Source organism: Ctenocephalides felis, unplaced genomic scaffold, assembly GCF_003426905.1.
Source record: "Ctenocephalides felis isolate EL2017-DRISC unplaced genomic scaffold, ASM342690v1 CF-g0.4_SCAFFOLD_01886, whole genome shotgun sequence".
Lineage (NCBI taxonomy): Eukaryota > Metazoa > Arthropoda > Insecta > Siphonaptera > Pulicidae > Ctenocephalides > Ctenocephalides felis.
In genome coordinates, this window is record NW_020538040.1 from 181,672,774 (window position 1) to 181,688,887 (window position 16,114).

Sequence of the window (16,114 nt, forward strand, 5' to 3'; positions counted from 1 at the left end):
GAAATTACGGTATGCAAAGTTCCAGCAATTTGCCATGCACCACTAGTCCTGAATATTTCTGCACTACTATTTAAAAATGTCTTATATGTATAGTTATATAGTATCTCGAATGCGATGCAGAAAAGTTTATCTTATATTTGTTGTTCCAGGTTACGCTCTCGGACCCTTCTCGGTGGCAAGCAGTACGGGACAGTCCGTCGTGTCCTGGTCCTGATGAGATGGGGTCCGCAGGTTGCCACCAAGTACGGCTGATCGCGTTCGTGTCGTGCCTGATGGCATGCTACGCGCCCATCGGCCACTGCCAGCGTCCCAACCCGGAACAGATGGCCGGACGACGACTCGATGTCTACATTGCCGGTTCTTTCCCTTCGGACCGGGAGTCGAACATTCTGCTACTGGTGAGATAACAATCTCTCTTATCAATTTATTACGGAAAATATATGTTTGAAAATATATGCTAAGATGACTCAAAGATCACATTTACAATACTTTACTGTAATACTTTTTAGTCTCCTATTGCATTGCTGTAGTTGGATGTCCTTATTTATGTAATAAGACACGCTCATGTATTGACCACATTTTCTATATTTTATATATTTACCCTTTTTTAAGTATATTGTGGTTACATTTTTATGTTTTTACCCATATTTCAAATAATTTTGTAGTATTTGGTTATTCTTATTATCATATCTGTTCAAAATGGAATTCATCTTTATTGTAAAACGTTAAATTACAATTAAGAATAGTATTTCACCACGGACATGGCAGACCTAATTATTTTCGAAAATCATAAAATGTATATAAGTTTTAATTTACATTTGCTCTCCAAAGAATCTGTACAATTGTGAAATAAAACTTTGCTTTAAGTCAAGATGCTAATTAAGCACGCCATAATTACTATTGCAAAAGTTTAATACTGTCGCAAAATGACTTCATATTATACATGTACAGGAATACATCGTGATTTGGAACAAACAAATTGTTAGAAATAGTTATAATATGGTAACATAACAACAAATTCTGATACTACTCGTGAGATTTTAATTATTTTTAGATTCTTGTAATTATAAAGTTATTTCTGAAAATATACTGAATATCTCATATAACCGAATTCTGCATTAATTATTAATTACAATTATTAATTATTGTTACACGTTAAATTTTAATTACAAAAATTGTTTTGTTGCGAACACCGCGGAACTAATTATTTAAGAAAACCACAAAATTGATATAAGTCTTAATTTGAATTCGCTTGAAGACAAAACTTTGCTACAAGTAAAGCATGATAATTAGGCATGCCATAATTACTATTGCAAAAGTTTAATATTGTCGCAAAGTGAATCTATTTTATACATATATAGAAATACGTTGTGATGGAAAACAGAAATGCACTGTGATAGAAAGCGTTTTCGAACAAGTAAGTTAGGAATTATTAATATAATAATGAATTCAAACTACTCTATGATATGCGATTACTATTGTTCCAAGTTCTCTCTCTTTATTTTATCACACTCAAACTTGTGCATCAAAGTTTCTAGATCATATACATGTTCCGGCTTTCAGTTTTTTATTTCATTTGTAGCACAAGTAATCCATCATCCAATTTCTAATTTCTAACTTAGTTAATTAATCCTTTAGTCTTTTCCACTTTTCAAAATTTTCCAGTTTTGTCTCTTGTTCATAGAGCGCTTATATTAACGCAATTCCTGTATTTCTATATTTATGCAAAACAAAATTATAACTGGTGGCTGATGGGAATCGATCCCAGTATTAGTTTGTGCTAGCCCACGTCCTTAACCATTGCATGACGGGCTCATATTTATAATATTTGTGGGAGTCGTAATGATTATGATAATATATTAAATTAGAAACTCCCAACATAATAAAAAAATATAAATTTATTAACTATAAAAATATTACGATATCAAAAATATACATGACATGTCCCATTGTTTTTTACAAATAAAAACCAGCCTGCTTGATATCGCCACACACTCCCTGCCCAGTGTTGATCTCACAGTTTAAAAAAAAAAAAACACAGGGAAACACGTTATAAAAATGTGGTGGGAAAGCAGATTATAGCAGACCAGTGTTGTAATACTGGTTAATCACAAATTTCCATGTTTCGTCAGCAGATCCACCGTATGTGGTGATTCGACCTGCCATCAACTCCATATTCTGCATAAGGTTCTGATTAATGAAAAACTGTGGAAAATTTCCTGTACCTCGATGTCGGTGAACTTCTAAGATTCAGCCTCCATCTAATTGGTATTAGTTATATCAGAATTACTTAATGTTTAGAATGCATAATTTATGGGTACAGTTTCCATTTCTGCAAGCGTTGCATTCGTATCTGATGAGTTCCGATCAGAGAAAGAAGTTGGCTCTTTATCCAAATCAGGATCATTGGTTTCTTTGACATAAGAGTCCAGAATTGTGAAATCCAATAAATTATATCAAATTTTGTTTTGACTCGTCGTTGTCACCGATAATGGGAGGTAGCATTATAAGACGATTTGTTGAGTTAACAGAGAAAGAGAGGTTAAATTGCATTCCAATGAAAAGTTCAGGCTCCAAATTATTTTTTCTGTCAGCAAAAAAAAAAACTGAGGTCTGGGTATACCAAATGAGTAACCTCGGAAGTCTGATCCAGATAGTAAGTGCGTTAACTATGATGGATTGGACTGGACGTACCTTATAGGTCGTCTCTGAAGACCAGTGATTATGGTGCTGCGTCAAAATCATTTTTTCTTAAATCTTCGAAAAATAAAACTCCTTTATCTTCATCTCCATCGTCGTGAGTCACCAATGTGGGAGTTTTAATTAATATTAAAGTATAAACTCCTGACATATAAAAAATATATAAATTTATTAACTATAAAAATATTACGATATCAAAAATATACATGACATGTCCCATTGTTTTTTACAAATAAAAACCAGCCTGCTTGATATCGCCACATATTATTGCAATTTGCATTTTTCTCATAATGTTCTATCACCGTGTATTTCTATACATGTAGATTCACTTTGTTATAGTATGTAATTATGGAATGCTTAATTATTATGCTTTTTTTAAGACAAAGTTTTGTCTTGATCGTACGGATCCTTTGAATAGTAAATGAAAATTATGTCAGTGAATTTAAACTTACGTAAATTTTCTAGGATGTACATTGATAACAATCTTCGTAATTTCATTTAAACAATTAATATGATTTTGAAGAGATCCTTTAAATAAGGACAACCGAATACTACAAAGTTATTCAGAAAGTGGGTTAAAAACATAACATAAAATGTAATAACAATATATTTGCTTTTTGCCAATCTTGCTACTCATATAAGACACCTTGTATTTTATTGTACTGTATCACTATGCCTGGGTCTGGGTCTGGTTCTGGGTCGTCGAAGAGGCGTGCGTCGTGCGATTTGACCTGATAGTTGATATCTGAAAGACGATAGACGCCGCCGTCAAACAAACCGTCCGCGACACTTCCGACCAGCAAAAGACAATGAAATTAACGAGTCGCGAGCGCGACGTGCCGCGAATGGCACGCGATTTCCGATTACGATTTCGATCTCGATTCCGATCTCGAGCTTTGTTTGTTCGAAATATCACGCTCTTTATCTTATCTATTTATAGCCGAGCGGCGATCTTCTTTAGTTTTGACTTATATAACAAAACGGTATTTTTTTTGTTTACAAATTAAACACCAATTAGAATCTATATATTCTATAAGCTTTCAGGATCTACGTGAACTCAAAATGTTTGAGTGTGAAATTTTCAAAAAATCGAATTTTCAATTTTTCCATATTTCGATAGGTTATACCTTTAAAAATAACATACCAAAATTTTAAATCGATTATCTTAAATAGTTTTTGAGTTACAGCCATTAAAATAGTATATATATAGTATATAGTATAACGATCATTTTATGTTTAACAGCGTTTTTTCTCGAAACAGAATTTTCCGAATTTGCTGCAGCGATTACTCAAAAACAAATGATCTGATCACTATCAAATTTTTTTTACATGTTCTATATATAGTTCTCCGTAAAATGAACTATCGATTTTTTTATTGGATCAAAAATCGAATTTTGGCAGTCCAAAAATGACCAAAATTTTGAGTAAAATTCGACTTTTTTTAAAAAACGCCGTCATTTTGTCAATTTTTTATTTTTTTTCTATATCGTAGTTCATTTTACAGACAATATTATCTAGTTTAACGATTTTTTTTTTTAAATTTCATCCACGTAGAAGGCCGGAATCACTACAGCAGTGAAGGGCCCTTTTTTGTCGCGCCGTTGGAGATCGACGATAACTTAAAAAATATTTAATTTTTTCTTCAAAAATTTTACTATGCATTCTAAAAACATGTATAAAAATATTCCTAAAATTTTGAAATGATAGATAAAGTAGTTTTTTTAATATAAATTCCCAAAAATCACCTTTTTTAGGCGGTTACTCTAGTTGTGCCCCTTAAGAAACTCTCCAATGAGAGCCCTAATTACTTACAGTAAATCGATGTGTTGTTTTTCTTCAATCTTCTCCTTGTATTCGAAGATTCAGCGGTGAATGTGACTACAGCATTTCCGTGGTTTCTGAGACGGTCAAGATGGGATATGCATCTATTTTTTATTACTTCGTGTACTGAAGTGAGTCCATTTGAAGATCGTTATGAATAATTTTGTTTGAGACGTACCAGGGCGGCTTTGGATATCAATCTTAAGGCTTTTGACTGTAGTCTCTGGACACAGGCTTGATCAGGAGCTTGTTGTCAAGTGAGAGTTTGGATTTCCGGCCCAATATCTACTAAAGTGATTTAACTCTTTTATCGATTTGTTTACATTATAACTGAAATTGGGCACAGATTTCACAGAAACTATAGCAGTATTTTTTTAAGTTCAATTTAATGTATGTTTAATTTTTTTATGTTTAAGTTTTGCCAAAAAATACAATTTATTAATTTTATTTTCTCGACGTTTTAAGTTATTTTGAATTGAATGAGAACAAACTTGGATTAAATATGAGTGTGTATATTTGATCTTTAAATTAACAGCCATTTGGTAAAACTAGATAAGATTTCGGATCGATTAGTTATGCACACGAGTATTGGTTGAGCCATTTCCTTAGATTTAGCATAAAAATTGGCAAATTATCAACGTTTTTGCAAAAAATGCTAAACCGATTTTGAAAATTTAAGATAGCAGTAGGAAATCGTGCTGATTAATGATGTCATTTTTGGATCGTATGCTCAGTGATCTAGACGTCATAAAAATACCGCAACCTAATAATTTCAAAAGATTTAATCATACTAAAATGTCAGAGTGATATCAAGAAACTATTTTTTTATTGCATATAAAGACGAATAGAGCAATTTTATCACTCGCAGCCTATGACTTACATGATGTTTTGGCCGCTGGTTTCTATATATAAAACGCAATATACTGAAAGTTATATAGTATTATTTTATATATTTGAACAGCAATAAGAACTATGTATTATATAAGATTTTGTGATGTACATTCTTCGACTAGCCTTTTAGAAGGCGCATATGTTTTTATTGAATCAAATATAAGTACAAAACAATTAATTTTAACTATATTAAAGAATATTTTGTTTATTGGTATATTTTTTGATAGTTGAACTGAATTAGTTTGATTCAGTCAATAACCAAAACATTAAAGCGCCATGAGAATGCAATATTATAGCATCATAACCTATCAACAAAATGATTACTTTTTTCCTTTAAAAAAGTTTCAAGTAAATACATACAATTAACCTCACCCTTACAAGTACATTTCAATCGATCTGTAAACCAGGACATGGTTAATTACATACCTCAAATATTCAGGTATAACTTCAACAAATCAACTAGTATTTGAATTAAATTCTAGCTTTGAACTAAATTTGAAGTTAAGCTGGCTTGTCAACGGTTTTGTTTCGGAATGAATCCTTGGGTATTGTTAATTAAGGACCTCATTTCGCATTCTAATCCTGTGATCTTAGAACCAAAGCCCCAGGAGCCATCTAAATAATATACGATAGACCCACACAAAATTGTATATATATTTATATATATATATATATATATATATAAACATATATTCAATGATAAGTCCTGGATTTTTTCAATATATTGATTGTTTTCTTTCCGACAGTAAACCCATAATGAAAAACAATTTGTTTAATGAGATGTTTAATACGACGTTTCGGACAAGATACGTTCCGTCATCAGTTTATTCTGTCAAAGACAATGTTTTTTAATTGATTGATTAACATTAATTAAGGATGAGTATACAGATTATTTAGAAAAATTATAAAGTAGGTATTATTTACTAGTGTAAAGAGTAATAAAAATTAAAAGTTAATTATATTTGCTTTTGGAAGTTTAGAAAAACTACGTTTTTTCTAAAATTTCTGTCACGAAGTAATGCTTTAATTTTTAATATATGTAGTGGTCTTCTATATTTTTCCTATATACTATTTAATAACATAATTTATTATGTAATAACAAATTACTAATTTAATTATATTGTTATTTGTACGATTTGTAAGTTATATATATATACATAAAATACACACACATAATAAATAAATCACAGTAACTATCATCATTTTGTGTGTAATATAGTATGTTACGAAAAAGTAAAAATAATAAGATCGTTATTAATTGAAAATTCTACAAAAAATCATCAATCAATTTTCAATATTATAAATCTATTACGCTAGCTATACGAGGTGTGTTCAAAAAGTACCCGGAATTACTAATAATTAAATTTCGCGGGTCTGGAGTGTCTGATTGTCAAATTTTTTTTTTATTGTGTTGGTATACATGCCCCTAAAGTATGATGAAATTTTCAGCTATATTCACTGTTTACTTTGTCTGTGGTAGTCGCTAAGGTTCGACGTGTTTTTCTGAGCTCGGCGATTTTTACAATGGAAGAATTGAAAAGTCAAAGAATTTGTATTAAATTTTGCGTAAAAAATGAAATAAAGTGTTGCAAAGTGCAAAAATTCACCAGATATGGCTCCGTGTGACTTTTTCCTATTCCCAAAGTTGAAGAGACCCATGAAAGGACGGCGGTTTTCCTCGATTGAAGAAAATCGCTGAGAGTGCTCAAGGACATATCAAAAAGTGAATATCAAGGGTGCTTCAAAAATTGGAAAAAACGCTGGCATAAGTGTATTATATCTGGGGGGACTACTTTGAAGGGGACCACATTAATGTAGACGAATAAATAAATATTTTTTTGAAAAAACGAAAATTCCGGGTACTTTTTGAACAGACCTCGTATATGCAGCGATATATAATTCTACATTGCTAATTTATACAAATATTTTGACTGTGGGAAAAGAAATTTAAAAAAATGCCTAAAATTGTATAGTGTTGTTTGACCTTATACACTTTCTTAAATTCAAAAGAACAAAATTTATAGAATTAAGTATTATTGTTTTAATTTAATTATTTTTGTAAAATACTATTTTTCAAATATGATAACTTATATTAGGTCTATTACAGCATAGCCTCGTACAAAATGATTGTGTTTTATTACCCGTACACTGACTATATTTACAAGACGGTTCAATTTATTTATTTTTATTAAAATATTTATTTATATTGGAATGAAAAGATGAAGAGTTAATTTGAATTGTATGTATGTATTTATTTGTTCCAGGCCGCGGTGTGATGCCCAGCGTCCGTTTGGCTATCGACCACGTCAACGAGCATAATGAAGTCCTGCGGAACTACCGTCTGCACATGTGGTGGACACGGTCAGTAACTCAAATCACATCACATCCACATCAGACCAAGGCAGTAACTCAAATCACATCACATCCACATCAGACCAAGGCAAAAGCAAAGGCAAAGGCAAAGGCAATCGATCGCAAAATTAATTATTACAAACAGTTCGACACAATTACTTTCTATGTTGCACACTCTTATTAAGATTCACTTTTGATTAAATAACATAATAGCACATGTGCTACGTTTTTTTGAGTCATGCAAATTGTTTCCTCGTGCATTTCATTATTTTTTTATATCAGAACTATGTATTTAACGAGCGGTTTTGTTATGTATTTTCTACTACCTCTCTTTATTAGGAGGTAACGCTATGGTTGTCCTTTCTATCTATGATGAAATTTTTACTTTCGTATGTGATATATTGCCAAAGGGTAGTTTTACTCAAAAATATATTTGGGTTTATATATTTTGTATATCACTACTCAGGTTGTATGCTTGTATGTAGCGCAAGATTTTTAGTAGTTGCAAGACTGAGGCTCTGATCTCTGTATTACGGTCGCCTTTAGTATTTCAATATAAAAATCTCAATAATTAACATCATTGTATTTAATGTATGAGCCAAGAGTCAATATTGTGTCTTTCGTCGATAGCTTATTGGTTTTCTAGCTAATTGCAATAGCAATGGCTAATGTCGGATATTAATACAATTTATAGAACAAATTCATTCAGCTATCGAGTTACTAACGATATAATTAGAAAAATTTTAATAATTACGAAAATACTGTGTGGTTGTAAGAAAAGTGATGTCCTCATCACCTTAGCACAAATCATTTTTATTGATTACAATTTAGAACTTCGGTACTTAAGTATACTTACTTTTGGTTTTCAATCTAGTAACATGTGTATTAATAAATTCGTAGTCGAATCGGGAAGGCAGTTGCGGCGGATTGTTTATTTGACATAATCCGTCCAATGCCTGCCCGGCTCGAATGCAAATGCGAACTATATTTAAGTGTGGACGTCAACTGTAATCAGTAGCTACTTACGAAACACAACATAATGTGCATATGCTTTGGTATAGATTCTGATTAGAACTAAACTTTAATGCATTTTTATAATTCAAGCGCTTATCGTAGGCCTATAATATTTTAGTATGTTATTTCAGACTACAAGATCAAACGATATACGAAACGGTCCGGCCTATCTATATCAAAAACTAATCAACGCGAATCAATATCTTTCGAACAGTTTTTGAGTTTATAAACTCGATTAAAAATTGTGGAGGAAAAATTTTACGCTTTTCTGTCAATTACAAAGAAATAGTTAGAAAGCGCTAGTCCTTATCGTTTTTTAAATCAGTCCAGCCGTTTTTGAGAAAACGTCGACAAAAGGCCAAAAATCGGCTCACACATACACGCATACTTTTTGCAAATTTGATCTCATTCGAATAAGAATAACGAGAAAACATAAAATTAGAAATTAGATTTTTTTGCGAAAACATAAACTTGCTCTTTGGAAAGTTAATAATAATCTAGCAAAAAATATATTGTATTTTTTTCGGCACTAATACTAGTGAAATTTTCCGGTTCATTTCTTGATATCGATACGTATTACATAAATCTGATTCCTGGCAAAGTTGAAATGAGAAGTGGCAAGACATGGCGAATCGGCGATCTCATAATATTTATTTCATACTAGGAGAGGGAAAAGTAGCGTTATCGTCAGAACACGCACTGGATTGTGTCAATTCGGGATGCTGGGCCGATGTTGATGTTGATGGCGATGGTGATGGTGATGGTGATGGTGATGCTACGAACGACCTTTTAACTCACAAATACCAATTACGTGAAACCTAGTCTTTGTCATTACATTTATTGAGAAAGTTATCACAAATTACTGCGAGGGTGTATATTATACGGTCCATCTCTATAAGATATAACTTGATTATTTCGGGAAAAGGTTAAATATAAACACAAAAATACTTTTTAACTTCTCGTAGAGTTTTAATAATAGCAAAAAAATCGAAAATGGAAACTTTTGCATATTTTAACGTTTCAAGGTCTTACAATAAAAAAAATGGATGATACAAAAAATTCTAAAAAATCTTCAAAATTCTCAAGAAAATCTTTTTAAAACATTTGAAAAAAATAAATAAATTACGTTACGGTAAGTTCGTTTTCGTTACGCCATAAGGCATGATGCTATGAACCACCAGTTCCAAATTTCGTCGATTCGATCAAGAATAACTTGAAACGTTGATAAAATATAAAGTTAGCAAATCCAGCTAGTTGATAATTATTTTATTCATATAAAACTTGTTTATAGAATGAGAAGTTTCATCACTTTCCCTTAAATCAATGCCATGCACTTGATATTATTAAGCACGTGAATAAATCTGCCAATTTAGTTGCACAAAGCAAGGCGCCAAAGGTAACGAATGCCCCTGTGTGCGTGCACGCATAAATTCTGTTGTATACCGATAGCGCACACCATACACTGTACAAGTGTACACCGTTCATATTATGAGCCTGAGCTATATATTATATTGTGCCTACATATAATAGTACTCGTACTCGTAGTCGTAGGTAGGATATCTCTCGCGTGTTTGTTTGCGTGCGGACAAGGACGTAGCGTTGACGCGATCCGCGTGCCGCGGAAGGAGGGCTACGTGTGCGGCGAAATCAATAAGTTGCCCGTAGGCTACTACACGAACGACTGAACGACTGAACGACTGAATGGGGCGGAGAAGGAACAGGCTTCTCCGGAGAAACAGACGATGACGATCGACGGTACAGCGGCACCGGTACAGCGGTACAGCGGTACACGACGGGACGTCTCAAAGGGTTTCTTCTCATTTTTATTTTTATTCTATTAAGATAAGATAGCTCCAACTTTTGAGAGAACGAGATATAATTATGTGCGAACGGTTTGAACAAGTTATATTGTTTAATTTATTATTTAATAGAAATTGTAGGATAACTAGTGGGGTGGGTGGCATCGTGCCTTAAGGCAAATTGCTGGAACTAGGATGATTACTGAATTTTTTCAAATAGATTATTATAAATATTGTAACATTGTCTAATATTTATAAATTAATAAACTGAATTGCAGAGTTGAAATTATTTGTAAAGTATATTAGAACTATAGTCAGAATTAAAAATAAATATTTTCGATATACAAAAAACTTAAAAAAAAAGGGACAATTTTTTCCAAAATCGATTATTTGTTAAGACAAGCAGAAAGTTCTTTGAATCATTTAAATCGGACGCTTAGTTCTCTCAAAAACGGCCATTTTTTACATATTTAGCTCCGTATATTCAAAATGGCTGGGCCTGCCTTTGCCAAAAAAATAAACACTTCTCCCAATCATTACTAATTGAATGTTTTTTAGATCATTCAAATCAGATACTCCGTTCTCTCTCAAAAACTCGATTTCTATTTTCTGCACTCTTTGCTCCGTATCTCCGAAACTGCTGGACCTGCCTTTGCCAAAAACTTATCAGCTCTTCTCCCTATCAATAGGAATCGAATGTTTTTGAACCATTCAAATCGGTTGATCGGTGCGCCCGAAAACGTGACTGGAAATTTGTATCCACACATACATACACACACACACACACACACACATCCATTTTTTCTGAGGTATGCCAAACGTTCAGAAACCTTCAAAACGTCGAGAAATGTAAAAAATTTCAATTCCGATTTTCGGCCCATTACAATAACTTACCCTACGGGAAGTTAAAAAAGGACTTTTTAAAATACAGAATCTTCTAACCATTCTCAGAGATTTTGCGGCTGACACATATTAATTTTACATGACTTCTTTTCAATTCTGGTAGTGATATGACAAAGTTCTCTGACAAGTGAGTTTGGGTGATCCTCAAGGCTGCTTTTATAATTGTCTGAATGTGTTCGTAGTTCATTGCTCACTGTGTTGAAGTCGGCGACTTCATAAATTGAACATTTTTGAACATATTTTGGGGCATTCAAAAATTCTATTGATCATTTATTCTAACATCTTTGAATTTCTTAACATGTTTGATTTGAAAGCTGAGAACAAATATGTCTCATCAGTAAAATTGAGTACATATAGTTACACTATTTAATCAAGGTTTTATACCAAAAACTATAAATAATATATTTTTACATTATGAAAATCATAATAGTGGAATGCATTTATTTCGAAACTGTACAATTTTAAATAAAAATTCCTTGTTCAATAGTAGAATTTCTATTTTTATAAATTAACAATCAAATATAAAAACTGAACTTATCAAAATATCAATTACCATTAAAATGATCGGTAATGAATTAATGAAGCTTTTTAAAGCACTCATAATGTCTTACTTTATCAACTTGAACTGGAAAAGTTCCTTCTGTAAAATATTTATTTGTGATAAGTATAATATTCATTCATTTTAAATTTTGTTTATTTATAAATTTTTCAGTATGTTTTTTTTCGACATTGTTAAATATTTGGAATTTTTGAGTACTTAAAGAAATTGTTGAATTATTTGCCTTAAATTGAAAAAAAATCAATTTATTTTATTTAAAAACTTTGAAACATTTTTATAAAAATGAAACCTTTCTAAATATTAATTTTTTTTATTTGATAAAATATGATAGTGTTGTACTATAAGTACAACATAAGTATAAGTTGTACTATAGTAATTTATGTTAAAAAGTGCGTTGATCTCAATTCAAATGACTCACGAAATTGCCAAATGATTTTCAATAACGAATATAAACGCGCCGGGTGTTCAGTATAACTTCTTGCTTAGATGCCAAAACAAAACATCATGAATCAACTTCATTATTTCTTTGCAAGTATGATATTTTAACATATAAACTAAATTTATATTTTTCGCCAATAGTTTATTTAATTTTGTTTAAGTTTGCTTTGTCATACACGTGTTAATTTGTAATTGCAATTATATGAACAATATCAATACTTTAAAATAAATATGTTAATACATCCAACTAGTTTCTCAAGTCATTTAAGAAGTGTTAAAAATATTTTCGGTATTTGACGAGTAATAGTTTGATAAAGCGCCTCGATAGCGTGTTAAGGGGCCATCAAGACCTTTTGCCAATTTTAATTAGGCATCATAGCATTTCCTGAAAAGGCAGAGTTTTCGAGAACATCGTTACAACAACTTCTCATGCGAAATTAGTAAATGATAATTAATGATTTTAGTTAATTTTTAAGTTTTATGAAATTATTGTATATATTTTTATAAAGTAAAACAGCTGTTCTTAAGAAATGTTAAATTTTGGCTTACACAAACACAGATACTTTTTTCAAATTTGGCGCTGAACGGCCCAATCACTAGACATGAAATTAGCAAATCGATTTTTTGGATAATACATGAGCTTTTTCTTTGTGAATTTTAAGATATTTGTAATATTGTGTCAGTATAGTTTGAATATTGACAATACAATTTCAAGTTTGAAATTGATTAATGTCTTGATTCTGGCGATTGCGTAAAATTTTTAAATCAGAAATAAAAATAAGCCGAGTATCAAAATGAGAATTTAGTTAAAAAATAATTGCAAATATAATAGAAATATAAATTTCAAACTAAGAAGGTTAAAAGGAAATATAAGAAAAATCGGAAAAAAAGAACTATCGGCAGGAAGGTTGTCTCAATCTTACACATATACAATTATTAGCAAAATAACGTTGATATTGGTATAGCACTTTGTATGACTGAATATTATTTAATGTGTTGTGATCAATGTTTACATCGTGTATCCTTTTTTTTTTCTTCAGTGTAACGCCGCGGTAGGAGTGAAAGCGTTCTTCGACATGATGCACTCTGGTCCTCACAAGCTGATGCTGTTCGGCGCTGCCTGCACGCACGTCACCGATCCGATAGCGAAGGCCTCCAAACACTGGCAACTGACGCAGCTCTCCTATGCCGACACACATCCGATGTTCACCAGCGAGGCGTTTCCCAACTTCTTTAGGATTGTTCCGTCGGAAAACGCTTTCAATGCGCCGAGACTCGCTCTACTACGACAATTCAATTGGACCAGGGTCGGAACAGTGTACCAGAACGAACCTAGATATTCACTCGTGAGTTGATAATAGATAGTGCAACTAGTTAAAACAAATATTTATAGAAATAATCATTTATTATATCAATTGAGGCCCATAATCGACTCGTCGCCGAATTGGATATGCTGGGACTCGAAGTGGTTGAAACACAAAGTTTTACTACGGATGTCACAGACGCGCTGTGGAAGTTGCGCAACAAAGACGTCCGGGTGATTTTGGGCAATTTTAACGAAAGTTGGGCTAGAAGAGTTTTCTGCGAAGCATTCAGGTGATACTTCTTCTATTTGAATAGTAGACAAACGTTTTCAAATAGTTTTTTTTTTTAACTTCTTCATAAGCTGCTTATAGTTTCCTTCATCAGCTGCATCTCCATTTATATCATTTTAGATTCGAGATGTTTGGTCGTGCTTACCAGTGGCTTATTATGGGAAACTATAATTCAGAATGGTGGACTAAGCCAACAGACATTAATTGTACTGTAGAAGAATTAACAATTGCTTTAGAATCGACTATCCTGACCGATCTGTTACCTTTGTCTACGTCGGGACACATTACAATCTCAGGAATCGTAAGTAAAAAACGTAGTCTCTTGTTTTGTATTGTCAATATGTTATTAAAATTAAATCACCTTCAGACGGCGGACGAGTATCAAGCCGAGTACGATAGCAGACGAGGTAACGAGTATTCAAGATTTCATGGATATACATATGATGGAATTTGGGCAGTGGCTATTGCCATACAGCACGTTGCCCAACGCGTAAAGTCTCTGAAACGTGAGCAGTCTGTGGCAGATTTTAAGTATCGTGATCCTATGTGGGGCGCTCTGTTTCTGGAGGCGCTCAAAAATACCAGCTTTGAAGGAGTCACGGTATGGTAAAATCATAATAATTTGTGAGGCTAAATTAATTTGATGTGAAAATATAATTTCAGGGTCCTGTGAGGTTTTATGATAATGAACGTCGCGCCAGCATTTTACTCAAACAATTTCAAAACGGAGCTGAAGTTAAGGTAATAGAAATTTGAGAACATTGGTTTGTCCATTCTAATCAATTGCAATGATTGTTTTTATCGTATTTAGGTTGGAGAATATGTACCGAACACTACTGACCAGCATGAAAGGCTGGATCTGGAGCTTGGCGAGCCGTTGCGCTGGATAGGTCGCGCTCCGCCTAAGGACAGGACACTCCATCTAGTAGAACACAGCCAGGTCAATATCACAATTTACGCTGTGCTCGCTAGCTGCGCCGCGCTCGGCATCGTTATGGCTTCCGTGTTTCTAGCCATCAATATAAAACAGAAATCAGAGGTACTTTATATACCTACATTCACACAGAATTCATCTTATATATTGTTAACAATAATTTATTACTTTCTATAGGTACATCAAAATGTCCAGCCCGCATTTGAACAATTTGATCATAGTTGGCTGCATGTTGACATACCTCAGTGTAATATTTCTTGGACTTGATAGTGGTCTCAGCAGCGTTCGCGCTTTCCCTTATATATGCACGGCCAGAGCTTGGTTGCTTATGGCTGGTTTCAGCCTTGCGTTTGGAGCAATGTTCTCGAAGACATGGAGAGTTCATAGCATATTTACGGATGTTAAATTAAATAAAAAGGTATATTGTAAATGTGCAAAAAAAACAATTTTTTTTTATTTGCCCTGAATATTTATATTCATAGGTAATCAAAGATTATCAACTGTTCATGGTCGTAGGAGTCCTGTTAGCCGTAGATTTAGCAATTATGACAACTTGGCAAGTTGCAGATCCGTTTTACAGAGCGACAAAACAAATGGAACCTTATGTTCGTATTTTTGTTACTGCTGTTACTTAGTATAAGTTATTTTACTAAAATTGTATTTTATTGAAATAGCCTCATCCTACTTCGGAAGATGTGCTAGTGGTGAGAGAAAATGAATATTGTCAATCTGAAAGAATGACGATATTCGTAGGTGTAAATACGCTTACAAGGACTATTAATGGTAATTTTCCATTAATTTAATCATTTTTAAGGTATTAATTAGATTATAAGTAAATGTAATTTTTAGATTTTGGAGCGTTTCTGGCCTGGGAGACACGTCACGTTTCTATTCCCGCGCTCAATGATTCTAAACATGTCGGACTATCTGTCTATAATGTCGTGCTGATGTGCATCATGGGTGCAGCAATAGCATAGTCTTATCTGACCGTAAAGATGCCATGTTTGTTATTATATCATTATTTATTATTTTCTGTACAACAGCTACGTTATGTCTCGTATTTGTACCAAAGGTAATTATCTATATTGAACGTATATTTATCACTCCA

The 16,114-nt window shown here is 32.7% G+C and overlaps 1 protein-coding gene across 1 annotated transcript in view; it reads left to right on the plus strand.

The window, feature by feature from the left end:
- Window positions 1–277: 277 nt before the first annotated feature.
- The window catches only part of LOC113376337 (gamma-aminobutyric acid type B receptor subunit 2-like), a 16,296-nt gene continuing 459 nt past the window's right edge, over window positions 278–16,114 (plus strand). Inside the window, 15 exon segments of the mRNA XM_026616245.1 lie at window positions 278–398; window positions 7,677–7,777; window positions 8,104–8,106; window positions 13,518–13,823; window positions 13,898–14,073; window positions 14,193–14,373; window positions 14,440–14,673; window positions 14,736–14,813; window positions 14,884–15,098; window positions 15,100–15,111; window positions 15,184–15,424; window positions 15,489–15,611; window positions 15,681–15,789; window positions 15,856–15,978; window positions 15,981–16,078. Of these exon segments, the coding sequence (XP_026472030.1) occupies window positions 278–398; window positions 7,677–7,777; window positions 8,104–8,106; window positions 13,518–13,823; window positions 13,898–14,073; window positions 14,193–14,373; window positions 14,440–14,673; window positions 14,736–14,813; window positions 14,884–15,098; window positions 15,100–15,111; window positions 15,184–15,424; window positions 15,489–15,611; window positions 15,681–15,789; window positions 15,856–15,978; window positions 15,981–16,078 (2,121 nt within the window).